The 26203-nt window shown below is 50.1% G+C and overlaps 2 protein-coding genes across 3 annotated transcripts in view; one reads left to right on the top strand and one right to left on the bottom strand.

The window, feature by feature from the left end:
• Positions 1-15227, bottom strand: part of SCNN1G (sodium channel epithelial 1 subunit gamma) — a 61598-nt gene extending 46371 nt beyond the window's left edge. The window contains exon 1 of the mRNA XM_062180349.1: positions 15142-15227. The gene's annotated coding sequence lies outside the window, so the exon portion shown is untranslated. The remainder of the gene's footprint in view (positions 1-15141) is intronic.
• A 244-nt stretch (positions 15228-15471) lies between these two features.
• Positions 15472-26203, top strand: part of USP31 (ubiquitin specific peptidase 31) — an 88699-nt gene continuing 77967 nt past the window's right edge. For both annotated transcript variants that reach the window (XM_062181018.1, XM_062181017.1), the window contains exon 1: positions 15472-16104. In XM_062181018.1, the coding sequence (XP_062037002.1) occupies positions 15472-16104 (633 nt within the window). The remainder of the gene's footprint in view (positions 16105-26203) is intronic.

Genomic DNA, 26203 nt, shown 5'->3' with positions numbered 1-26203 from the left:
CATTTTTAAAAGGTTGTGTGCCATATAACTCCATTTATATAGCATCTTCAAACACACAAAACTACGAAGATGGAGAATAGGTTAGTGGTTGCTAAGGGATGGGATGGGGTTAAGAGGGAGTGGGTGGGAATCAGAAGAGCAGCAGGAGGCCAGACCAGGCCTGTATCATAACTGTGGGGTGGATACAAATGGTAGAGATGACATCACACACACACACACACAAATGGGTGCATGTAAAACTGCTAGGAGCTAAATAAGGTCCTGCAGTCTAGTCAGCAGTTTTGTACTTATCCCAATTTCCTGGTTTTGGTTTTTTAGTTACTTAAGATGTCACCATAGGGGCTGGTGCTGTGGCGTAGTGGGTTAAGCCACTGCCTGCAGTGCCGGTATCCCATCCCATATGAGCACTGTTTTTTTTTTTTTTTTTTTTTTTTTTTACAGGCAGAGTGGATAGTGAGAGAGAGAGACAGAAAGGTCTTCCTTTTCCCGCTGCAGCCGGCGCATCTCGCTGATCCGAAGCCAGGAGCCAGGTACTTCTCCTGGTCTCCCATGCGGGTGCAGGGCCCAAGCACTTGGGCCATCCTCCACTGCCTTCCTGGGCCATAGCAGAGAGCTGGCCTGGAAGAGGGGCAACCGGGATAGAATCCGGTGCCCCAACTGGGACTAGAACCCGGTGTGCCGGCGCCGCAAGGCGGAGGATTAGCCTGTTAAGCCATGGTGCCGGCCGAGCACTGGCTTGAGACCTGGATGCTCCACTTCCAATCCAGCTCCCTGCTGTGGCCTAGGAAAAGCAGTAGAAGATGGTCCAAGTCCTCGGGCCCCTGCACCCACATGGGAGGCCCAGAAGAAGCTCCTGGCTCCTGGCTTTGGATCGGCACAGCTCCAGCTGTTGCAGCCAATGGGGGAGTGAACCAGTGGATGGAAGACCTCTCTCTCTGCCTCTCCTTCTCTATGTATCTCTGACTTTCAAATAAATAAATAAATATTTTTTAAAAAAGATGTCAACATAGGTAGCAGTTGAGTGAAGGATTTAAGGAACTGTATGTTCCAATTTTGTGACTTCTTGTAAGATTATTTCAAAATAAAAGTTAATGTAAAATTATATTTAAAAATCATGTAGCTAAGTTTCCATCTCAAGCTACAATAAGAACAGTAAATTAAACAGAAGGAACTAAGTAATAGATAAATTATTTATATAAAATCTTGATCTGTGGTGGTGTAAGCCCTCATTCTTCGAGACTATTTTGGTTATTCCAGATCTTTTGTATGTCCTTATGAAATTCAGTTAGGGACCAGTGCTATGGCGCAGTGGGTTAAAGCCCTGGTCTGAAGCACCAGCATCCCATATGGGCACCAGTTTGAGTCCTGGCTGCTCCTCTTCCGATCCAGCTCTCTGCTGTGGCCTGGGAAAGCAGCAGATGGTCCGGGTCCTTGGACCCCTGCACCCATGTAGGAGATCCAGAAGAAGCTCCTGGCTCCTGGCTTCAGATCGGCACAACTCCGGCTATTGTGGCCATTTGGGGAGTGAACCAGCGGATGGAAGACCTCTCTTTCTGTCTCTACCTTTCTCTGTAAATGTCTTTCAAAATAAAAAATAAATCTTAAAAAGTTTGCTGCACTTTTGTAGAGAATGCATTGAATCCGCAAGTCAGTTATATGAGAATTGCCATCTACATGATACTGTGTCTCCTTGTGATGAACTGATGCATGGTTTGAACGCAGGTTGAATGTGTCCCCTACAGGTTCATGTGTTGCAAGATTGATCTCCGATGTGGCAGTGCTGGGAGGTGGAAAAATCTTTAAGAGGTGGGGCGTAGTGCAAGGTCATTAAGTCATTGGGAATACTGCCTCTGGAAGAGAAAGATGTGGTTCTCATGGGACCCTGGAGAGTTTCCAAAAGAATGAGTTGTGATAAAAGAGCCAGGCCAGGCCCTCCCTCCTCTCTGGCTTCCTGTCTTTCCCTGTGACTTTTCCTTCTCACAGGTTTTCCTGCCTGGATGTCATCCCACCAGCTAAGGGAGCCTTGCCGGAGGCTGAACCTAGGATGCCTCTGGATCGTGAACTGTGAGCCTCCAAAACTGTGCGCTACATAAATACCTTCTCTTCATAAAGTACTTAGACTCTAGAATTTTGTTACAGGCCGGCGCCGTGGCGCACTAGGTTAATTCTCCTCCTGCGGCAGCGCTGACATCCCATATGGGTACTGGGTTCTAGTCCCGGCTTCTCTTCTTCCAGTCCAACTCTCTGCTGTGGCCTGGGAGGGCAGTGGAGGATGGCCCAAGTGCTTGGGCGCCTGCACCCACATGGGAGACCAGGAAGAAGCACCTGGCTCCTGGCTCCAGATCGGCACAGCTCCAGCCGCAGCGGCCATTTGGAGAGTGAACCAATGGAAGGAAGACCTCTCTCTCTCTTCTCTCTCTCTCTCTGTAACTCTATCTGTCAAATAAAAAAAAAAAAAGAATTTTGTTACAACAGTGAAAAATGGACTCATACACATGGTATATCCTTCCATTTATTTACATTTTATAATTTCAGTAAATTTTGTAGTTGTTCGTATAGTGTTGTGTTTCTTAGATTTATTTCTAGGTCTTGGGTTTTGGGTTGCTATAAATAATTTTTATTAATTTAAGGGGCCAGGGAGGGAGGGTGTGTCTTTGTGCTGGTTCACTTCCCAAATGTCACTAGTGGCTGGGGCTGGGCTGGGCCAAAGCTGGGAGCCAGGAACTCAACCCAAGTTCCCCAGGTGAGTGGCAGGAACTCAACTACTTGAGTCATCACCTGCTGCCTCCCAGGGTCTGCATTAGCAAGAAGCTGCAGTCAGAACTGGAGCTAAGGATCAAACTCGAGCATTCTGATGTCTTAGCATCATGTCTTAGGCATGCAGGTGTCTTAGCTGCTGGTACCCTCTCCAGTACCTTTATATTTAATCTCATGTCCTCCTTGTGTGTCACTAGTACATAGAAGTTACTACAGCTGCTCAAGGATGTCACCAGGAGCCTGTCTCCTTGTCTTTGGCTCTACCATTCTTAGCATGAGGTTAACATCCTCAGGGTCACAACATGGCTGCTGTATCCCCAAGTCTGGAATCTGCTTTCCTGGGAGGAAGGCGAAGTGAGTGACAAGGCAGAAGGGACAACACCAAGATCATAAAACCACAGACTTCAATTCCATTTCAGTCATCTCAACTGTGATTATTCCTAGATGCAACAGAGGTGAAATGGGATTTATTTTTATTTATTTGAGAGGTAGAAGTTACAGAGAGAAGGATATATATATATATATATATATACACACACACACACATATATTCCATCTGCTGGTTCACTCCCCAAATGGCTCCAACAGACAGATGGGCTGATCCAAAGCCAGGAGCCTGGAGCCTCTTCCAGGTCTCCCTTGTGGGTGCAGGGCCCAAGCGCTTGGGCCATCTTCCACTGCTTTCCCAAGCCACAGCAGAGAGCTGGATTGGAAGAGTGATGCTGGCGCTGCTGGCAGAGGCTTAGCTCACTACTCCACAGTGCGCCGGCCCTGGGTTCCGGTATCTTGTTTTTGTTTGCTTCGTTTTTTCTGTCACTGTCTCTGATCCTTTTTAAATTCTCCAACAGAATTGCAAAATTCAGTGGAAAATATTCCTTTTGTATAGTCAGACTCATTAAGTATGTCTCTTCTCTTCCTTGGACACGTCTCTCCCACAGCCTTCTGGAATTTTCATCTGATCGGTGGTTCTGTAAATATTCTGGCAATTTTTTTTTAAAGATTTGTTTTATTTATTTGAAAGGCAGAGCTACCCCGAGAGAGAAAGAGACAGAAAAACAGAGAGATTTTCCATCTGCTGGTTTACTCCCCAAACATCCACAGCAACAGCCAGGTGTGGGCCAGGCTGAAGCCAGGAGCCTAGAACTCCATCCAGGTCTCCCATGTGGGCAGCAGGGTGCATACGGGATGCTGGCATCAGAGGCGGTAGCTTAACCTGCTGTGCCAGAACACCGGCCCCCTCTGGCATTTCTTAGGCCCCTCTCTGGGTGTTCTGTATCCGGACTCTCCTGTTAGTCTTTGTGGCTTCATTCCGCATTTTGGTTGGCTCTATTTTCCAGAAGCTTCCAGACAAGGAAGTCATGGGAGGTGCGCTTTTTGAGGCATTGCATGGAAATGACTTTACCCCACGCTCACCCTTGATGGATAGTTTGGGGCTAGGAGTCGAGCTTGGAGATCACACTTCCTCATTATTCTGAAGACATGACGTCGTCGTGGTGAGCTTCCTAGGTTGTTTCTGGAAGCCTGATGAGATCCTGATTTCCCCTCTTTTTGGTGTGTGACTCTCAGTCCAGTTTTTTCGCTGCGACATTTAAACGGTATTTTTGTTCTCTGTGTTCTGAAGTCTTCCAGTTACATGCCTTAGCATGCATCTTGTTAAAACACATCACACCGGGTGCTTTTATTTCCTTATGTTCCTCAATTCTGAGCATTTTCTTCTGCTACTTGTTGGTGGGATTTGCTGTCTCTTTGTACAACTTCTGTCACTTGGTTATGGAAATTCAACGAATTTATTCGCCAATTTTATTATCTTTTCTTTCCTTTTCCATCTGTTTTCTAATTCTCCTTTGTAAGACATTTCTGCACTTTCATCTTCTAGTTCTGTTCACTTTGATTTCTTCTATGAAATCCTTAATTTCTTATTTTTAATCATGTTATAATTTTATAGATGCACTATCATTTCTTATCTCTCTGAGGATGTTAAATCCATTTTAAACATGTCCTTTGGCTTTCTGCTTTGTCCCAATTCTCTATGCTTCTCTTCTGTTGGTCTCTCTTTTTAGTTGGATTGTTCACTTTGCCTGTCTGTAAAAACTGGGATCTTTCCCTGAATGTCTGCTGTTCCTGAGCTGACTGCTTCTCGGTGGGGCTCCGTGTAAGATGTTCAGAAGGAATCCAGCCTTTCGTGTCAGACTCCTCGAAGCCACGCTGTGCAGAGCTCCTCAGAGCCCTGTCCAACCTCTCTGGCAAAGAATGCCGGGGCAGGGGACTGGTGCAGTGTCTAAGCTGCCACTTGGGACACCTGTACCCCATATTGGAGTGTCTGGTTCAAGTCCCGGCTCCTCTGCTTCCAATTCAGCTTCCGGCTCCTGCACACCCTGGGAGGCAGGGGATGGCAGCTCAAGTACTCCCATCCCTGGCACCCGCATGGGTGGTCTTGTTTGAGTTCCAGGCTCCTTGGCTTTGGCCTGGTCCAGTCCTAGCTGCTGCAGGCACTTGGGGGGAATAAACCAGAAGATGGAAGATCTCTTTCTATATGTCTCTCTGTGTCTCTATGCCTTTCAAATAAAATGAAAATAAAATAAAAATAAATATTAAAAAATAAAAAGGGGCAGAATGCCAGTCTCCAGCTCACTGTGAGTTACTCCAGTCTGGGACCGAGTGGCACAGCAGGGTGTGCCGGGGCTGCTGTCTCAGCCTTGAGTTTGCGATCGTGGTTCCCCAGTTTTCGGAATAGCTCCTCTTCCCTGCCCTTTGCTAGGCCTGGTTTCTCTGACCTCGAGGCCTCTAGTTTAAGGTCATTACTGTCAAGTGCACCTCATGCTGGAGGTTGGGGGCTGGAAGCGCCACTGCCTGGAGGTGAGTGATGAGGAGGCTCCCAAGGCCTCAGCACGGAGACTTCCATCTTTGCTTGCCCTACCGCCCCCTTGCCTCATCTCATGCTCCCACTGCTGACTGTGTTCATCTGCCAGGACTGCCCTTACAAAATACACAGACTGGTAGCTTAAGCAACGGAAATCTATTTCCCCCATGCTCTGGAGTCTGCAAGTCTGAGATCAGGGGGCCGGCATAGTTGTTTTCACCCGAGGCCTCTCTCCTTGGCTTGTAGGGGCCACCTTCTCCTCCTTATGTCTGCACACAGGGTCCCCTCTGTGCATGCCTGTATCCTAACACACCAGTCACAGTGCGCTAGGGCCCACCTGATGGTTGCATTGTAACTTAGTGTCTCTGTAAGAGCTCCTCTGCAAATACAATAACACTCTGAAGTCCTGAGGTTAGGACTTCGACATGCAGATTTGGTGGGCGCATAATTCACCATCACACTGACCGGTAGAGGTTCTAAGAGGTTTGCTGGTGTTGTCTTCCCCTTGGCAAGTGTTTGGCAGGGGTGTTTCTCAGTTCCGCCAGGGTCTTTACTTCATTTCCAGCTTCTGGAACTTCTTGACATCTCTCTACTGGATCACCTGTCACAACCATGGCAGCACGACTTTTGTCTTCTATAGTTTTCTCAGCTGCAGGGAATAATCCTAAGAGTACATTTCCAAGAATCTCCTTCTTGGAGCTTGCCCGTGAGAGGGACTCATCAAGATCTGGGAGATTAAGGACCAGAAGCTGCTGTTCTTTGGTGGTGACTGTGGGCAGGTAGATGGGTGGACAGGGATCTCACTGGTGTCCAGGCACGCTGCTGCAGATCACTCAGCTTAGGGCCACAGTAGCTAAGAGGATGGCTGCAAGGTCTTTGCTGGGAGCCTGAACAGGGCTGGGATTAGGGAGAAGTGGGGAAGGCAGGGTCATACGGGTACAAAGTGGAATTTTGTATTCATTTTAATTTTTAACATCTTGTTTCTCATGCATTTTTGAAAATGTTGATTTATTTTTATTTATTTGAAAGGCAGAGTGACAGAGAGAGAGAGAGAGAGAGAGAGAGAGAGAGAGAGAGAGAGAGAGAAATCTTCTATCTGCTGGTTTACTGCTCAAATGTCCACAATAGCTCAGCCTGAAGCTGAGAGCCAGACATTCCATCTGGGTCTCCCACATGGGTGGCAGGGACCCAAGTATTTGAGTCACTACCTGCTGCCTCCCAAGGGGTGCATTAGCAAGAAGCTGGATGAGAAGCAGAGGCAGGACTTGAACTCAAGCACTCTGATATGGGATGTTTGTATCCCAGTGACTTAACTTGCTATACCACACAAGCCCATGCACGGTTTATTTTTTAAAACATTGTTTTGCAAAAATATTGCATTATTGTTTTAATGGATTGATTGAATCTTTCTAAAAGGCATCCTTAAATCAAAACATCATATTTTACCCCATAAATATACAGAACTAGTTCTGTCAATTAAAAAATAAATGTTAGGGGCAGCATTTGATGCAATGGTCAAGGTGCTTGCATCTCAGAGGCTGGTGTCGTGGCACAGCAGCTTAAGCTGCCACTTGGATGCTGGCATCCCCTATGGGCACAAGCTCACATCTGGGCTGCTCCAATTCTGATCCAGCTTCCTGCTAGTGTGCCTGGGAAAGCAGTGGAGGATGGCTCAAGTGCTTGGGCCCCGGCAACCACGTGGGAGATGTGGAAGAAGCTCCTGACTCCTGGCTTTGGCCTGGCCCAGCCTGGCCATTGCAGCCATTTGGGAGTGAAGCAGCAGACAGAAGATCTCTCTCTCTCTCTCTAGCTCTGACTTTCAAATAAATAAAAATAAATATATATATATTTTTGAAGATGCTTGCATCTCACACTGAAGTACCTGGGTTCTGTAACCGTAACTGCCTCTGGCTCCTGGCTCCAGCTTCTTGCTAATGCAGACCGAGGCAGACAGCAGTGATGGCTCAAGTAATTATCTCCCTGCCACCCATGTGGGAGGCCTGGATTGAGTTCTTCCACTCCCAGTTCGGCTCCAGCCTGGCCCTTGCCATTGCGGGCATTTGGGAAGTGAACCAGGAGACAGAGGACCCTGTCCTCAGCCTCTCAAATCAATCAATAAATAAATGAAATTGCATTAAAACATTCCATGACGTTCCCTATACATTTGTGTCTGAGGAGACTGTGTCAGCCGCTTTACCCAGGTCCTGACCTGGTTCTTGAGACCTCACAGAGGAGTGCCTGAGGTCCAATCATGTCGCTGCTGCCCTCCGAGACTGGCAGCAGTGACTTCGTTCTGCCCAGGGCCACTTGGACGTTTATAGAATCGTTCATGGGCGTACAAAACGATCAACTTCAACATGAGCCTGCTGTAGCTGTATCGCATTTCGAGTCTTGCCTGTGATTGCCTGGGCAGGGCCCGACCACAGGATTCTGCGGGCCTCATACAGCCCATGGGCTGGACGAGCCTCACCCCTGCCAGCCTTCCAATGGCAGCGTTGGCCTCAACTATGCCTCCTTCAGCCCCTTCCTAGCGAATACGCAGAGCACTGGCTGTTTTCTCGTTAGAATCTTGACTTACAAATCTCTCATTGACTGGGTTCTCCACCTCTGATCTCTCTTGTGGATTTACATCTTTCTTATTCTTTCAGGGACATTTTGGTGTGGAGCAGAGGAAAATGCGTATGTTAAACTTTAACTGTTTTTCTGGTATTCCCTCTCTCTCCCAAAGTTCTGAATCACACAAGCAATTACTCACAACCCAGCACATCAAAGCCCAGGGACGCATGGCTGCATCTTCTGCGTTCTTGTCCGGATTGCAATCATCAGCGCGCCCCACAAGGTCTCGAGGGCCTGCCTTTTCTGACCTCTTGCTCATCGTCGCCTTCTCGCTGGTCTTTTTCTGCTTTGCTTCATTCTCTGCCACATCCCTCCCACCCCCACCTTCTGGCTCTTCCTGGGACGTCTGCACCACAGTCTTTCTCCCCTCACTCCCTGCCTCCTTCCTTGGTTTTAGTTTTCATCAACGCAATTTCCAGCAACTGAGATTATCCTATGTCGTTGTGTATTGGCTTACGGTCTCTCGTCTCCTGCTAGAACAGACAACGCTATGTATTTTCACTGTAGCATCCTCAGAATCTTGAACAGGTGCCTACACGTAATGAGTGCTTCAGCATTTGTTCGATGTTTCCACTAGAGTGAATCTCACAATTCTCTCATTTTAACCAAAATAAATAAAACAAATAAATAGAGTTCTTATTTTTTCTTTCCATTGAGTTCTGGTGCCACTTCTGCATCTGGAACTTTGGCAGATCTTTGGAAGTTTTCTTGGGCATGACTAGGGTCTCTTTCTGTTGTACTGGGCTCCTTCTGAGATGACCCTGGGATTCCCAGGAGGGATCTGCCCTCTGTCCTTTGACATATGAGTAAAGGTCACCAGGTTGCCCCTCCTTTCTGGTCCATCTGATGTCATAGGTGTGGAAGCTGGGAGTGCCATTGTGCACCCCTTGTATACCAAACAAGTGTGTCTGTTGCCTCTCACTATACCCAGATGTGATCTCTCCCCCAAAGGAGTCAGTATTTTCTCTCATTCTCACAAAATTTGGCATATGATCATCCAACGTTATTTTTATTTTTTTTTGACAGGCAGAGTGGACAGTGAGAGAGAGAAAGACAGAGAGAAAGGTCTTCCTTTACCGTTGGTTTACCCTCCAATGGCCACTGTGGCCAGTGCGCTGCAGCTGGCGCACCGCGCTGATCCGAAGCCAGGAGCTAGGTGCTTTCCCTAGTCTCCCATGCAGGTGCAGGGCCCAAGCACTTGGGCCATCCTCCACTGCACTCCCGGGCCACAGCAGAGAGCTGGCCTGGAAGAGGGGCAACCGGGACAGAATCCGGAGCCCCAACCGGGACTAGAACCCAGTGTGCTGGCGCCGCAAGGCAGAAGATTAGCCTATTGAGCTGCGGCGCCGGCCCCAACGTTATTTTTAAAATTTATTCCTCTTTTAAACTTTTTAAAACTTAAATGTATTTTTACTTTTAGAATTTTATTTGTTTGATAGAGTTGGAGGAAGAAGAGAGAGGGAGAGTTGGGGGAAGGAGAGAAGGAGAGAGGGAGAGAGAGAGAGAGAGAGAGAGAGAGAGAGAGAGAGAAAGAGGCATATTCCATCTATCGATTCATTCCCTGAGAGTTAGGGCTGGTTCACTCCCCAAATGCCTGCAGCAGACAAGATAAAGTTGGGAGATGGGCACTCAAATCTGGTCTCCTATGTGAGTGGCAGGAACCCAATCACTTGAGCCACCTCCACTGCCTCCCAGGGTCCGCATTACTAGGAAAGCAGAGCTGGAGGCCAGAGCTGGGTACTGAATCCAGGTACTCCAATGTGAGACATGAGCATTTAACTGCTAGGCTAAGCTACTTTAGGTGTACTCCAGTTACATATACTTTAAAGAAACTTTTTATGTTGGAATAATTTTACATTTACAAAAGAGTTGCAAAGACAGTATAGAGAGTTCCTATCTACACTTCACCCAGCTTTCCCTAAGGTTAACCACAGTACCACTATCCATTTGTTAAATTAAGAATAAACATTAGGGGTCAGCATTGTGGCACAGTGGGTTAGGCCACTGTTTGCGATGTAGGCATCCCACATCAGAGTGCCAGTTCGGGTCCCGGCTGCTCCACTTCCCATCTAGCTCTCTGCTAATGCTCCTGGGAAAGCAGTGGAGATGGCTTGGGTACTTGCTGTTGTAGGTGCTTAGGGAGTGAATCAGCAGATGGAAGATCTCTCTCTCTCTCTCTTCCTTTCAAATAAATAAGTCTTTAAAAATACCCTAAACTAAATAGATTAAAAACAAACCAAATTTATTTCCCACAGTTCTGTAGGCTGGGGAGTGCCAGATCAGGGTGCTGGCGGATTTGGTGCCTGACGAGGGCCTGATTTTGGGTTCGTGGTGGTGCCTTTTCCCCGGGACCTCACATGGTAGAAGTTGTGCGGGGTCTCAGGCCTGATCCATAACGGCACCAGTCCCTTTCACGAGGGCGCTGCCCCTGTGACCTAATCACCTCCCCAAAGGGCCTTCCTCTTAAATAACATCACCCGGGGGGGGGGGGGGTTGGAATTCCCAACATTTGAATTTTGAAGGAATCCAAACATTCAGACCATCACATCTCCCGACAGAGTGATTATCCTTAAATTAACCAAAACAGTTTATTTTGTTGGCAGCTGTGAATGCCTGATGAGCACGCAGGTCCAAGGAGAGAAAAGCAGACGCTCATCTCGGTGGATGCCCAGAAGTCATTTGATAAAATTCAAGATCCGGTTCTCACAACTCTTTCTGAAGTCGGAATAAATGGACACCACTCTAATGCAATCAATAATATATATCGCAAACCAAAAGAGAGCCTCGTGCTTAATGGGGAGGCACTAGCAGCATTGCTGTTAATGTCAAAAACAATGCAGGCCTTCCTAGTCTAATGACTAACAGAATTCTGGAAGGGCAATTAGACAAGAGAAAATCAAGGCACAAAACAGTGAAAAGGAAGAGGCAAGGTTATTATCTCACGCACTGATACGAATTCCTGGAAAACCCAGGAAAATGGACTGAAATTATATGAGAAAGAACTAAAGTACATCATGGTGGCTGGTTGCAAATATAGCTTTATCTGATAAACAAACAACAGAAAATGTAATGGTGTGAAAACACCTCATTCATAATAGCAACAAGTAGAAATAAACTTATCACACAGACTCATGGGAGGAAGCTACAGTACTCTGAAGGAACTGTCAAATTCCAGGATAGGGACAGGTGTTCGACACTGCAGTTAGGATATTGTGGGGACACCTGCAACCATTGTCACAGTGCCTGGGTTTGAGTCCCAGTTCTAGCTTCCTGCTAATGTGCACCTTGGGAAAGCAGCACATTTATGGCTCCAGGACTTGGGATCTCTGCCATCCTAATGGGAGACCCAGATGGAGTTCCTGGCTCCTGGCTTTGGCCTGGTTCAGCACTGGCTGTTGTGGGCATTTGAGGAGTGAATCAGCAGATGGGAGAGCATACACACATACATATACATTTTGTCTCTCTCTCCCTCTCCCTCTCAAATTCATTTAAGAAATCACTTTAAAAACTCTTTGTATAATTTAAAAAGAAATACAGGGGCTGGTGCTGTGGCACAGTGGGTAAAGCCTCTGCCTGCAATGCTGGCATCCCATATGTGTGCCAGTTTGAGTCCCAGCTGCTCCACTTCCAATCCAGCTCCCTGCTAATGTGCTTGGAAAAGCAGCAGAAGATGGCCCAAGTCCTTGGGCTCCTGTACCTACATGGGAGACCCAGAAAAAGCTCCTGGCTCCTGGCTACAGATCAGCCCTGGCCATTTACAGTGGCCATTAGAGGAATGAATCAGCGGATGGAAGATCTCTCTCTGTCTCTGTCTCTCTGCCTCTGCCTCTCTGTAACTCAGCCCTTCAAACAAATAAATCTTTAAAAAAATATTATTCTCAGATAAGAAGTTGAATATTGTGACACTGTCAATTTTCCCTAATCTATATAGAATCACGCTTCTTTCTCAAGGTATTAGATACACTTGAAAAAACAAGTCAACAAATAGCTAATAAAATACTAGGAAGTATTGCCCCAAACGTTCCAATATACTCAAAACTTATACTATTCCTGGAACATAGAGACATACCAGTGGGATGGAACAGATTTTTTTTTTTTTTAAATAGAAAAATCTCTAAATGCCACGGAGTTGAGTAGAAGATAAAGTGCTGTTTTCAAGCTAGGGAAAATTCTAGAGTCTTTCAGGGTTGAGACAATCAGCCACATAGGATAGAAAAGGCAAGGTCCTGTCTTACTCTGTGTTCTGTTGCTCTAACAGAATTTAATTCCTGGGACTGATCCACTTTTAAAGAGGTTTGTTTTGGATCATGGTCCCAAAGGCTGGAATGTCCAAATTCTGGCAGCTGCAGCTGGTGCCGGCTTCACACTGCTGCAACTCATGGCAGAAGGGGAAGGGGGAAGCAGGAAGTGCAGAACAGAAAGATGAGGAAGCTGAACTTGCTTTAGAACAACCTGCCTTCCAGGGAAGTAATCCAGCACCGTGAGAGAGCGAACTCACAAGAGAAAGGCATTAACCCACCATGCAGGCTCTGCCCCCATGATCCAAACACCTGCCATTTGACCTCATCTCCTGCCTCATGGAGACCAAGCTACACACGAGTTTTTGCCAAGGCAAATGGTACTAACTACAGTGGATCCCCTCCTCCGTTCTCCTACAGAAGTAAATTTCAGAAGGAGACAACACGAAAAGTAAGGCAAACTCCCCACAACAGCACTAAGTGAGCAGACAGTTGCATATTCTTTGGATCTTGGCGTGGGGAAGGCTGTCTTCCTTTACATAAACCATTATGGGAAAAGATCCATTGGAATGTGTGAAATAATTAAAATTCTCTATATGATAGGAAAACACCATACGCATGGTTGAAAGGCAAGTCGCCCAATGGAGTGCTATAGCTTAAGTACTTGCATTAGCCGATGTGTATAAAAGGGATAGACAAACAAGGAAAATAGGCGACATGAGCAGGTAACTCACTGGTGAAAATGCAAATTACTGTTATTTCTGATTTGTGTTTTCCTAGCCTGGAAGTAAAGGGTAGGTACAGCTAGGAGTGGAAGATCTATTACAGAAGGTTGTTTGGGAATAACCACCTGAGTGCTCTAACTAGGGACTCTTGCAAGTCTTTTTTGGACAGGCTGGGATCAGATGGCTTCGGGGTCCCCTGGGGACCCACAACCCTGGCAGAAGGAGCCAGACTTCTGACAAGGGGGTTCTTATATGTCCCACCAAAGAATTCAGATGTTGTTTGGCTATATAGGTGCCAAATAGTCAATCTGTTATATGATGGGTGCCCTACTGGGGATATGATACCGAGTAAGAAGGGTCTGGGCTGGGTTGAAGCCTACATGGTAGTCAAGGTGACAGACGTAGCTGAATTCCAATATGCTGTCAGCCACATGACCGAAAGGTGCCCGGGCAGCCTGCAGACATCCTAAGGTGACAGACATTGAAGGATGAGGAGGAGAAGTTAGCTAAGGGAAGAAGTTCAAGGAAAGGTGTTCATGGCAAAGGCCCTTGTGCCTGGATCAGGCCACCTGGAGCAGCAAACAGGTCTGCAAAGGTTGAGGGCCTCAAGGTGCAGTGATGAATGGGAGGCGGGACCGCAGGTGGTTTGGGCTCATGCAGAGTACCCTGGTGGTACCTGGTGGACACCCTAAGGGCCCCGTTACTATGCAGTGGGAGGCCAGAGGCTGAAGTCTTTGACTTGGAAATACAGTTGTAAGGTGGCCTTCGTGTTGTGAAAAGTCAAAGGACTTCTTACCCTCATCTCTGCCTTCTGCAGAAGCCAGCGCCCACGTCAGCCCTGCCAGCCAACAGAGCACACAGAAAGATCACACACCAGTGGCTGGGGGCTGAAAGCAGCCCACAGATACGCTCCCCGCACCCCACTCCATAATATCTTTTCTTTCTTAACAGAACGAACATTTAAAAATAGGATTTCACCTTCCTTTTAAAAAAAATCAGATGATCTGGCAGTGCCGAGCCCTCATTCCTGCATGGGAACAACCGACTGAGCTGAGTGGCAGCCACCCCTTTAGAAGGATGTTACCTCGCAGCTTGCCACGGTTCCTATCATTCCTTAAATTCTCCCCACCACCGAGAGCCAAGTTACTAGAAGTGTGAGTAGATCAATATGATGCTTGATTCTTCACACTTGGGACCTAGCTGGTTCCCGTAATGTCTGTGACCTTTGGCTTAGAGGTCATGTCTAGGGGCTTTGAATGGAACTTCTGATCAGATAAGAACTTCCCCCATCTCAAAGGCATTGAAGATGAAAGAAGCTATTTTCTGCTTGGCATGAGGTGTGGGACATGAAAGCTACTATAAGCAACCACTAAGAACATAAGCTGCAGGAGCGCAGCAACCAATGCCAGTTTCATTCTCCGATGGATCCCCAGCGTCTACTACAGTGCTTGGCACCCAGCAGGTGCTCAAGTTAACTTTTGATTGAATGAATGAATGAATGAATGGAGAACTCCCTGAGGTTTTCAAGGCTGGCCGTTAAAGAAAGGTAATTCTGATTATCACCGTTTTGCCGAGACCCTAAGGTGCAGTCTGGAAGAAACCGCCTCCCCTCCCTGGCCTCCCCGCGCCCCCCGGTCTGTCTGGCTCTGTGAAGGTGCTGGGGTGGCGCGCGGGTAGTAAGGCGTCTGCAATGTGCCTAGGGAGCCAGGCGGGGGGGCTAACTCGCCCAGCACCGGTCATGTCCACCAGGTCTTTCTCGGTCTGGTAAGGGACGGCATCCTGATTCCCGCACGTCCCCCTAGATGGCGGCCATCTGATCTGCAAACACGGGGACCCACCCTGGGAGCCCAACACCGGGCGCAAGCCCACGACTGCTCTCCTTCAAGCCCGGACCGTGCCCACACTAGACATGGCCTCCCTCTGGCTTCACGCAGCGGGACCGTACCTGGAGCCTCGAGTCATCGCTTCCAGCCGGAGAGGAGCCCTCGTTCCCACAGTCAACATGGCGGCCACGGCGCTTCAGCGCCGGGCGGGCGGCGCCAGGAGGCGGTCACGTGAGCGGCCCAGCTGGGCCGACCGCGCGCGCGCCCGCCCGCCGGCTGCGGCTGGCTCGCTCGCTGGCTGGCTCGGCGGTGCTGTGAGGTGTGTGGGGCGTCGAGCACCCCCGACCCCACCTCGGCCGGGCGAGGCGCGGCGCGGCGGGATGCAGCGGCGGCCGTGGCGGGGCCGCGGGCCGGGCGGACGGACGCGGTGATGAGCGTCGGCGGCCGCCGCCATGTCCAAGGTAACGGCGCCCGGGCCCGGGCCGCCGGCCGCGGCGGCGGGCGGGAAGGAGAAGCGCTCCTTCAGCAAGCGGCTGTTCCGGAGCGGCCGCGCGGGCGGCGGCAGCAGCGGCGGCGGCGGCGGCGGCAGCGCGGGGGGCCCCGGGCCGGCCGCGCCCTCCTCGGCGCGCTCGGTGGGCAGCTTCATGAGCCGCGTCCTCAAGACGCTGTCCACGCTCTCGCACCTTAGCTCCGAGGGCGCCGCCCCGGACCGCGGCGGCCTCCGCAGCTGCTTCCCGCCGGGGCCGGCCGCCGCGCCCACGCCGCCGCCGTGCCCGCCGCCGCCCGCCTCGCCCGCGCCGCCCGCCTGCGCCTCGGAGCCGGTGCCCGGCGTGGCGGGGCTCCGCAACCACGGCAACACGTGCTTCATGAACGCCACGCTGCAGTGCCTGAGCAACACCGAGCTCTTCGCCGAGTACCTGGCCCTGGGCCAGTACCGGGCGGGCCGGCCGGAGCCCTCGCCCGACCCCGAGCAGCCGGCGGGCCGCGGTGCGCAGGGCCAGGGCGAGGTCACCGAGCAGCTGGCTCACCTGGTGCGGGCCCTCTGGACCTTGGAGTACACGCCGCAGCACAGCCGCGACTTCAAGGTGAGCGCGCGCGGCGCCGCGTCCCCGGGGCGGGCGGGGGGCTGCTCTCGGGGTCCCGGCGGCGGCGGTGGTGGTGGTGGTGGTGGTGGGGGGCCGCCGAGCCGACTTCCCTGCCTCCTCCTGGAGTTCTGCCCCGAGGCAGAGGCCGGGACCGGTCCCGTGGGTTGTTAGGGGCATGCATGCATTCATTCATTCACCCACCGTGTCTGTATCGAGCACGCCAGGCCCTGTGCTGGGCGTGGAGAAGGGATGTTGCCGTGGACATGACCGCCTGCCCGCATGGAACTTGCATTCTTGCGGGGTGGGGGTGGGAGTGCGGAGCCTGGTTTCAGAGCCTGGCGCTGCCCTGGGCGAGTCGCGCAGCCTTTCTGTGCCAGTCTTTGCATCGTTGGTGGTCTGCCTCGCAAGTCGATGCGGGCGCGTTGGACACCAGGAAACCACCCGTTTCGGACCCAACAGCTGGGGTCCTTTTATGGGGTTGGACCTAATAGGTAAAATGTTGCAGCCGGGTGGGTTTGCTGTTCTGAGTGTTTACGCTTAAACGCCTTGGTAAGTTCAGGAACCAGCAGCAGCTACAGGTTCGAGGAAGGTAACACCTGGTGACGCAATCATTGTGCTGGCGGCTACTCACAGCGGGAGCTGTGGCCCTGGGCGGGAGCCATAGCCCTGGGCTCTCCTTTGCTGTTTGCTGGTGCAGCTGCAGGTGTGATGAGAGAGAGCCATTGGGAGCCCGTGGTCAGACCGTGCACTAGGGAGCTGGGCTGTTATTCCAAGCAGAAGGGAAAGGTGGTTTGAGATAGCAGAAGGGATGCTTTTAGGTGAGCCATGCATGCGGTAGGAAACAGAATGAAATCCCAAAAGGAGAAATTAATGCCTCTACCGTTTTCTTTTTGTCCCGATAGTGCCAAGAGAAGGCCTCGGCTTGATGGGAGCCTGTTTTCAACACCTCCTGCTTTTTCTCCCTATCCCTTCCTCTCTCCCTTGTTTAATATTAAGAAGAAAAAAAAAAGCAAGTTTCAAGTTGAGAGGCTTTGGCAAGCTGCAGAGCTGGAATTTAATAAGGTTCTGCTTTCATTGGGTTTGTTTTTTCATTTGTCTGCTATCTGTGGCAAGTTGAACTGGTCTCCCATGGGTGCTGTCAGGTTGTTTTTGAAACTACATTTGTTTAAGGAGAAGATTTGATTAAAAGGTAAAATGGTGATGCGCCGCGGCGGAGTCTGCACTTGGTTGAGGTTCTGCTCTGTCGGTCAGGAACCTCCGACCCTGCCAGCCTGCGTTCCTCCCCTTTTAGTTCTTTTTGCTTAGATTTTGTTTGTATCTTTTTGTGTTGCTGAACTCTGGTTTTCTCACAAAGAAAAAGAACGGTTGCTGTTTGATCTTGAAGCTGGAATGGAAATACTTGACGGAGAGGGAGGTTTCCCAGTAAGAAAGTGGGGAAGCATGGCAGCTGACTGTTGTGCATCTCTTTAGAAAGTCTTTGCCTGTAGCTGCCTGGAAGCCATGGTGCCAAGTGCAGGCTTTTCGAGGTTAGAGCGGAGTGTTTCAGTTTGGTTTTCTGTTCTTTTCCAACACGCAGAAGTGCATTCCCACAGCATCTTTCTATAAACATTTCCATTGCTTTTGTGAAGTTATTCTCATTTCTTTATCCACTAAGCTGTGAACCGGAATGGGCTCATAATTCTAGACGTGCAGAGCCTGATGGATAGGCATCCTTTGGCCACGTTGGACAGATTCTTAGAGGTCATCGCCACTGCTTTGTATGAGGCTGTGCTCACTTTTTCGTCCATTAAGCCTTGAACAGAAGTGGGTCAATAATTCCAGAAGTGCGGAGACTGATTTATAGGCATCCTTTGGCAAAGTCGAGCAGATTCTAAGAGGCTCCTGTTTTTTTAAAAAATGGGATCTTCTGAACCTGATTTCACTGTGCATTCATTCATTCACCTCCCCTTTGTTTACTCAGTCAGCTAGGAATGCATTTGGTGCAAGAAAGAAAAATCCCTGAAGATGGGGATTGCCCTAAGCAGTAAGAATGTTGAATTAGCTCAGAGGGTAGGCTCTAAGGTGGGTGCAGTGGCTTGACGGCCCCCCAAGGACCCAGACCCTTTGTGTTCCCAGCCTGCTACCCTAAGCTGTGATTGGTGTTCTGTTCTCATGTTTGTCACCTCACGGTTGCCTGATGATGGCAGCTGTGGCACCCGGACACTCAGCCCAGGAAAGGCAGGAAATCATTAGGAAAATGAGTTCTTCCAGAAGCCCCCTCAGCAGGCTTCTGCTGCCATCTCGTTGACATTACAGCCATGTCAGTTGGCTGCCGTGGCGGAGGCTGGTGCTTGGGATTTCCTGCTCTGATAGAGGAGATGGGCAGAGGAAGGGCTCCTCTCAGGCAGCCCACCAGGGTGCCCACTCACCACGGGCCAGGCGCTTTCATTCGGGGCAGGCGCCGTGTGCCTACTAAGAACTGCCTTTAGTGGGCCCAGGCAGGCTCCCTCAGCACTTCCCCCACATTTAACATGCATGGAACTCCCGCGGGGATCTTGTTACAAAGCATGTTGGGATTTGGTAGAGGAGGAGGGGGCTGGATCGTTCACTGCTAAGAAGCTCCCAGGAGGCAGCTGGCCCATGGACCCTATGTGACCCGCAGGCTCCCAGGAGCACGTAGAGCATTGCAGACAGGTGGACAAGGAAGGGGTGGGAACACAGGCATCCGCGGCTGAGCACACCGTGAGAGCTGTGGGGACGCAGGGAGCCTGTTGTGAGTGGACTCTGCAGCGCTTTCTGGGCTGTGCTGGTTTGGACTTGAATCCCCTGGAAGTTGAGAATCCAGAGCTGATGTTTAAGTAGGGCAGTGCCATCAGATTTTTTTTTTTCTTTCCTTCTTTCAATTAGATAAGCTTAGTGGCTCTGTGAAGGCATGACTGTTTATTTTTGTAAAATGTCTTATTACAGCCAGCCGTGCTGGGTTTTATTTTGAGCATACAGAAAGCTGAGCACTGAGACGCTGGGTGTGAGGCATACCTGGCCCCCGGTGCCCCACACCTGTTTGTGGCAGGCCTCGCTGTTTGATTCCATCACTCCTCACGTCCAGAGAGCTTACATTCAGCACCAGAGCCCTACTCACTCGTGGGCTCCAGGCAGCCGTTACCTGCTGGTTGGAGTTGGCAGAGCAGACAAGACCAGTTTGCCATCGTAGAGGTCCAGAAAAGCGCTTACCGTGTCTTTGCGTGTGCTTTTATGGGCTTAAACTTTCTTCCCCATGCTTCTCTGTCCAGGTGTTTCAGTTAGAATTCTTGCTTTCCAGCCTCATTGATGTGAACTCGTGGAGGTCACCAGGTAAACAGGTTCTTGGCTTGGGGTGGGCCAGGTGGTGGCCGACGTTGGGTTTTTAGTTCCCAGAATACATCAAGGTCGGGCCACCTGGGCCCTTTTCTCTCTCACAGGTATTTTCCTTCTGCTCTTATGGCTGCTCTTGCTTCCCTCCCAACCCGGGACTGGACGCTTGTGGTCATAGTGGGGTGGGGGGGTGCTGCTGGCATCTGCTGGACAGATTCCTGGGATGTTGCTCAGTGTCCTACTACGTGCAGCACAGCCCCTCAGGGAGGGGTTATCCGGCTTGAGAAAGGCTGAGAGGAATGTGTCGAGCCTCGGCGTGAATTTCCCAGTCTGTAGAAAGATCACCTGGTTACTTCTCTCTGTGTTTGCAGCTGCACAAGGTTAAAACTTGGACTTCAGTGGAAGGCTCCTTACGTCACTTTCTTAGTCAAACAGTGAGAGTGAATAAATCATTTTGAAACCTGAATACTCCGTGTGCTTATTTAAGGGGAATCCGCTTATTGCCTTAACTTTACTTAATAGGCGCGTGGGTGCGCCGGGTTCTTACACATGCTTTCTGATTTCTAGTACTCTGTTAGAGCAAGGACAAAGATGAGTGGTGCTCTTTGGAGTAAGAAAGATAAGTTTTACAGCAGCAGTTTTCAAGCTGTCCTCCCCAGACAGGGTGATCTACTGATGAAAGAACCCCCGTGACTCCTTCCAAATCTGCAGTAAACCAGGAAGTCATTGATGAAGAGAAGTTGCCCTACCGTATTTCTTCCCCTGAAGCTGTGGTGCCTGGTGGTGCTTGTTTATTAGCGGGGGTTCTCAGGTTTCAGAGGGAGTGCACACGTGTGGAGGAGTGGGGGCAGGCACCCAGCAGCCGGGGATTGCTCGTGCTGAGTTTCACCCCCTACTTTTTCATGGAGCTTGGACGGGAAGCTGTAGACTTGATGCTCCTGAGTATGTGTATGTTTCACATGGTTTCCCACAGAGTACTCTGACTTTGGGGCCATCCCTTGAGTTTATTTGAAATAAGAGGAAAAAAAAAGACATTGTATAGGCATAAAATAGAAAGTCCTTCTCTTCCTGTCAGTTGCCTTGTGCCAAACGCTGTCCTTGAGTTCTAGTAGTGCCCCAACTCTGTGCAGAAGGAAGGCAATAGGATCATGAGGTCCTGGGCGTGGCAGAACTGGATGTGATGTGAGGAGGCCCGGCTTTCCTGGCTGGGGGAACGGAGGCCCGCCTGCTGGCTGGAGGCTGCGGGAGCAGAATCCGCATCCTGGCTTCCCCTCGCCATCCGCTCTGTCAGTGTAAGCACCGGCAGCGTAGAGGTTAAGCAGACAGCACGGACGTGCTGAAACGTGTAGCACTGTTTCCCTCTGAGATTGTGGCTCTGTATCATAGTGAAAGTAAGGCTGTCTGCATATGGCTCTGTGTGTCTGCCATGGCTCCTTAGGCTTAAGTACTTCGGGACGTCTTCCTTAAAACACAGTCCTTTCAGTGCTTGAATGCGTGTATAAAACGTGGATCTCTCTCCAGTCGACTTTGAACGGTTGTATGTAGCTTCTTATCAAGTTTGGTTAATGTGACTCTTAAGAATGGTAAGAAATCTTCCAAAAGAACTATTTAAGGAATTAAACACACAGGGGCTGGCGCCGCGGCTCACTAGGCTAATCCTCTGCCTGCGGCACTGGCACCCCGGGTTCTAGTATCGGTTGGGGCGCCGGATTCTGTCCCGGTTGCTCCTTTTCCAGTCCAGCTCTCTGCTGTGGCCCGGGAAGGCAGTGGAGGATGGCCCACGTGCTTGGGCCCTGCACCCCATGGGAGACCAGGAGGAAGCACCTGGCTCTTGGCTTCGGATCGGTGTAGCGCGCTGGCCATGGCCGCCATTTGGGGGGTGAACCAATGGAAGGAAGACCTTTGTCTCTCTCTTTCACTGTCTAACTCTGCCTGTCAAAAAACAAAAAAAAAACCACACACACACACAGGACAATTATAGAACTGCCAGTTTGCTGATGCTTCCCCGTGCTGTCTGCTGCTGTACCCGAGTACAGAGACCGGGTGATTGATGAAGAAGAGGCATCTATTTCCTGCCATTTTGGAGGCTGGTGAGGCCAGTGTCGAGGGCTCACACCTGGTGAGGGTCTTCCTGCTGCCTCATCCCAGGGCAGGAGGCAGAAGGGTAAGAGAGCTTCTGTTTGCATGGGAGGGAAGGGCGAGAAAACAAGGGGGCAGACTCGCTTTATCAGGAACCCACTCCTGCAACAGCGAATCCCCTCCCTCAGGAATGGAGCCCACCTCTGAAGTGAGCACCTCTCAAACCTAATTGCTTTGACGATTACATTTCCAAAACATGAACCTTGGGGGCCACGTTCAAAACATAGCAGCTGGCATTGTAAAGGGGATACTTTAGGTGAGCGGGTGGGGATTGAGGACTGCGTGTGAGGCTCACAGCGCAAGGCTCTTGGCCTCAGAACTCACCTGCTTAGAGAGAAGCAGCGTTAAACTGCACGGGCCAGCAGAGCAGTGAGTCGGGTGGGAGTTCAGAGAAGGCTGGGATAGCGAGCTGAGCTGTGAGTAGAAGACGCGTCCACGCATCCTCTCATTCACTGTCAGCAAGTCCGCTTCTGTTCCCAACCCCCTGCCGTGCACTGTGCCAGTCCCCGTGTCTGTAGTGGAAACCAGCGAGGTCGTGAACACACCAGGGGCCCTCTCATCGTTGGGCTTTTATTGTCACAGAGTAACCCACACACACTGGTAAACACGAAACTAGACATTGAGAGGACCCAGAAGGCAAAGCCATGTGAGAGAGGAAAGTGGGCGTGACCAGGTAGGGGCAATGAGAGGTAAGCGGCAGGCTCTAGTCGCAGAGCTGGGATGCCCTTGGAAGTCTGCCAGGCCTGTTTGTGGCTTACAGAGCCTGGAGGAGTGTGGGATGGATGAGGGTGGGAAGCAAGGCAGGGGCCAGGTGGACCCAGGCCGGGTCACATGGTGCCCTGAAGGCCGAGGGAAGGGGTGTAGGTTGCAGGATTTAAGTAGAGTTCTGGCATGATCTTAGTCAAATGTGCAGTGGGTGCTGAAAAGTGGAAAGGATGGAAGATGGGAGTGCAGTTTGGCTTTGTGATGGACCAGGTAAAAGTGGAGCCGCGTGGAGCTGATGACATGGACAGATTTGAGACGTGTCTGGAGGCAGACTCTTGGCAGGACTTTCTCACAGGTTGATTCAGGGGAAGGCACTGAGGCCAGGGGGGCCTCAAGAATAACTCACAGCTGTTTGTCCTGAGAATCTGGGTGGTTGGTGCTCTGTGCTTATTTGAGGAGAAGCTGTTTTGGGGGAGCAGGAGTTTGGGTTCCGATGTATTGGACAGGACACTTTCAAGATGACTAGTAGGCGGCAGGATGAGGCAGTGGTGCTCAGAAAATGGATACTGGCTGGAGATAAACATTTGGGGCTCAGCAGCCTACACGTGGTAGTTGAAGCCATGGGATGTAGACTTGAGATACGGTTTGAGGGTAAATAGGACATGGGTGGCTAAGGGGAGGTTCCCCTGTTGCCCGGGAAATATCCTGAGCATAGGTGTAGGGAGGCATGGTTTTGGGTCAGCGTGGCAGTTTGGAGCAGGGATTCTCAACCTTGGCACTGTTTGGGCCAGATCATTGTTGTGGGGAGCTGCCCTGGTATTGTAGGGTTTTTAGTGGAATCCCTGGTTTAGTGGTTCTCCCCTCTCCCCACCCAAATCATGAGAATCAAAAATGTCTCCAAGTGGTGCCAAATGTCCCTGGGCAGCAGAGAGGGACAGCTGGGAACCCCTGCCTGGGAGCAAATAGGAAAATGTAGGTGCCAGGGGAGAGGCAAGGGGCAGATCGTGGGTGGCTCTGAAAGTCTGCCACAGCTGAGCCCTGAGGCTGCGGTCAGCAGTGGTTTCGTCAAGACTTCCCGAGTTGTGCAGGGACCGATTTAATGAACACGATGTTTTAGGAAAGTGGGTCCGATGGTGAGCTGGAACGAGTCAGGTGGAGGAGAAGGTAAATACAGGGAGAGGACAGGGTGAGGGAAGGACGAGGTGGAGCCAAGAGACTGACTTAGATTCCAAGAGGTGAGAGGTAAAGGAACGCCAGCGTTGAGGTGGTGAAGACGGGGCTGCCCAGCAGGAGTTTGGTCGTTTTAAAGGGGAAGTGGTTTGTGGAACATGAAGGGCAGAGAAGATCATTTAATTTGAACATGTGGAGTTGGGAGTCATGGGCTGTGACACCTCCTCTCCCCCACTAAGAGGGGGCGTCTCACTACGCATTTGGAAAGATGGTGTGATTTAGGGCCAGCTGTGTAGACTTGGATTCGGCTGCATAGAGGTGGTAATTAAAGCCAGCAGCATATTCAGTGTATAGGTCAGGAGCCCAGGGCCGGGCCCTTGAGGGAAGCTACAAATGAGAGGATTGGAGAAGAGAGAGGACCTGCTGGAGGGTCAGTGGAGAGACAGGACAACTGGGAAGGCAGGTGAGACCTGGTTTCTGTTGTGGTTTGACCACCTTCTCTTAGCTTGGAGTACAATGTAGAGCTGCAGAAAGGTAGCTTACACCTGTTAAGAATCAGCTTCAGGTTGGTGTTTTGTAGATAGGACATGGATTTATAAAGTCCACAGGTTTCCTGCACTGGTCCTGCGTTTCGAGTCACTGGGCTATGAAGGTGAGTATGGTAGTCCATGCCCTCGAGGACTTCTGGTCTAGAAGGGAAGACGGTGGCTAAAGAAGTAACTGCAGTAGGGGAGGAAGAGTGCTGTGAGAGAGTTATGTACAGAAGTGCTGTGCAGGCCCAGCGGGGCAGTAGCCGAGGGACAATGGGGGTGTTTGCTAGGAATCTTCTAAGTGGCAGTGCTCTTTCCAGGGCAGAAAACCCATCCAGTGTGAAGGCTGGGGACCTCACACAGCCTGGTTCATTCCGAAAATCTCAAGGTCCAGCGTGCCTGTACAGAAGGCAGCGTAGTGGTTGGGGCCAGGGCGGCGCATGGGGAAGGAAGCTCCCTGAGTGAGGGCCTGGGCGGGGCAGGGTCTGGAAGTCTCTGGGTGCTGTGTCAGAACAGCATCAGCGAGGGTAGCACCCAGCATTTTAGACAGGCTTATGGTACCATTGTGTCTTTCTTTTCTTTTTAAAAGAATGTTCCCTCAGGAGCTGGGGCACTAAGAATGGCTGGGGTGATGATGAGAGAGGGGCAGAGAAAGAACAGGTTTGGGGAGGACAAGTAGACATGACATCTTAACCTCTTTGGTTGCATTTGGGAAAAGGAGACAGCTTGGCACGTTTTATAGATTATATGCATTCTGTTTTAGACATGCTGTGTGTCCAGTGGAACTTCATGAGCAGAGGAGATATTTGGTAGTTTAGGTTAGAGATTTGTATTTGTTATAAAACTCCAATTCTAATGTAAAAAAAAAAAAACCCTGTACAACCAGCATCATAAGCCAGCAGGTCGTGTGTTACTCCCACTTGACCCAGTTGGATTCTTTCCACAAGTGCAGGACAGAGCTCCAACTTGGAACTCCATGCGGAGTGATAACAACATCTGTGCTCTTTCTTCACTGAGCACATTGCTCCACAGTGCCAGCCAAGTAAATCTGAGTGCTTCTTGGCCACGTATGTAGACGTGTTACACAGCTGCCATCATCCTGGTGAGACTGAAGCAGTTTTAGTTCAGTGTTTCTAAGTAGCATTTCTGGTCGTGTTTAACGTTTAGTATGGTATCGTCACACTGCCAATGGTAATTTACTTACCCAGTCCTCTTGTTGGGCACTTTCCTCCCTGCCCTTTTTTGTTACAATGAACGTGTTTTGTTCACAGCTGTTCTTATTTATTTATTTTTAAGATTTATTGTATTTATTTGAAAGGTAGAGTTATAGAGAAGCAGAGGCGGAGAGAGAGAGAGATAAGTCTTCCATCCGCTGGTTCACTCCCCAAATGGCCACAACAGCCAGAGCTAGGCCAATTCGAAGCCTGGAGCTTTTTCCAGGTCTCCCACGTGGGTGCAGAGGCCCAAGGATTTGGGCCATCTTCTGCTGCTTTCCCAGGCCATAGCAGAGAGCTGGATTGGAAGTGGAGCAGCCAGGACTCAAACTGGTGCTCGTATGGGATGCCAGCACTGCAGGCAGAGGCTTTACCTACTACGCCACAGCACTGGCCCTTGTTTTTTAAAGATAAATTTCCAGACATGTCTTCAGAGCATCAAAAACTTACTCATTTTTTTGAGTTCTTATTTTTTTTTTTTGCAAACAAAGTTTATGGAAAATGGACTGTGAAATAGCTGCATGGATTTCAAATTTTTTTTTGCACCAAAATAAACTTCTCTTTTAATTGTTTTTCCATAAACTTTTTTTTGGGTAAAGATTTATTTATTTATTTATTTGAAAGGCAGAGAGAGGTCTTCCATCCACTGATTCACGCCCCAAATGGTTGCAATTACCCACCAGAACTGAGCTGATCCGAAGCCAGGAATCAGGATCTTCTGGGTCTCCCATGCAGGTGCAGGGGCCCAAGGACTTGGACTGTCTTCTGCTTTCCCAGAGCATAGCAGAGAGCTGGATCAGAAGAGGAGCAGCCAGAACTTGAACCTGCGCCCATATGGGATGTCGGCACTGCACTTGGTGGCTTTACCTGCTATGCCACAGCAGCGGCTGCTTTCATGTACCTTTTGAAGATCGTTGGTGGGTGGTGTCATATTCTCAAAACCAAGAAATCAGAAAAAATTAACATTCTCCCTTTACGTAAACTTTGCCCCACCATGCCCAGTGAGTGAGG

Source organism: Lepus europaeus, chromosome 21 (genome assembly GCF_033115175.1).
Source record: "Lepus europaeus isolate LE1 chromosome 21, mLepTim1.pri, whole genome shotgun sequence".
Lineage (NCBI taxonomy): Eukaryota > Metazoa > Chordata > Mammalia > Lagomorpha > Leporidae > Lepus > Lepus europaeus.
This window is presented reverse-complemented; position numbering and strand designations above follow the sequence as displayed.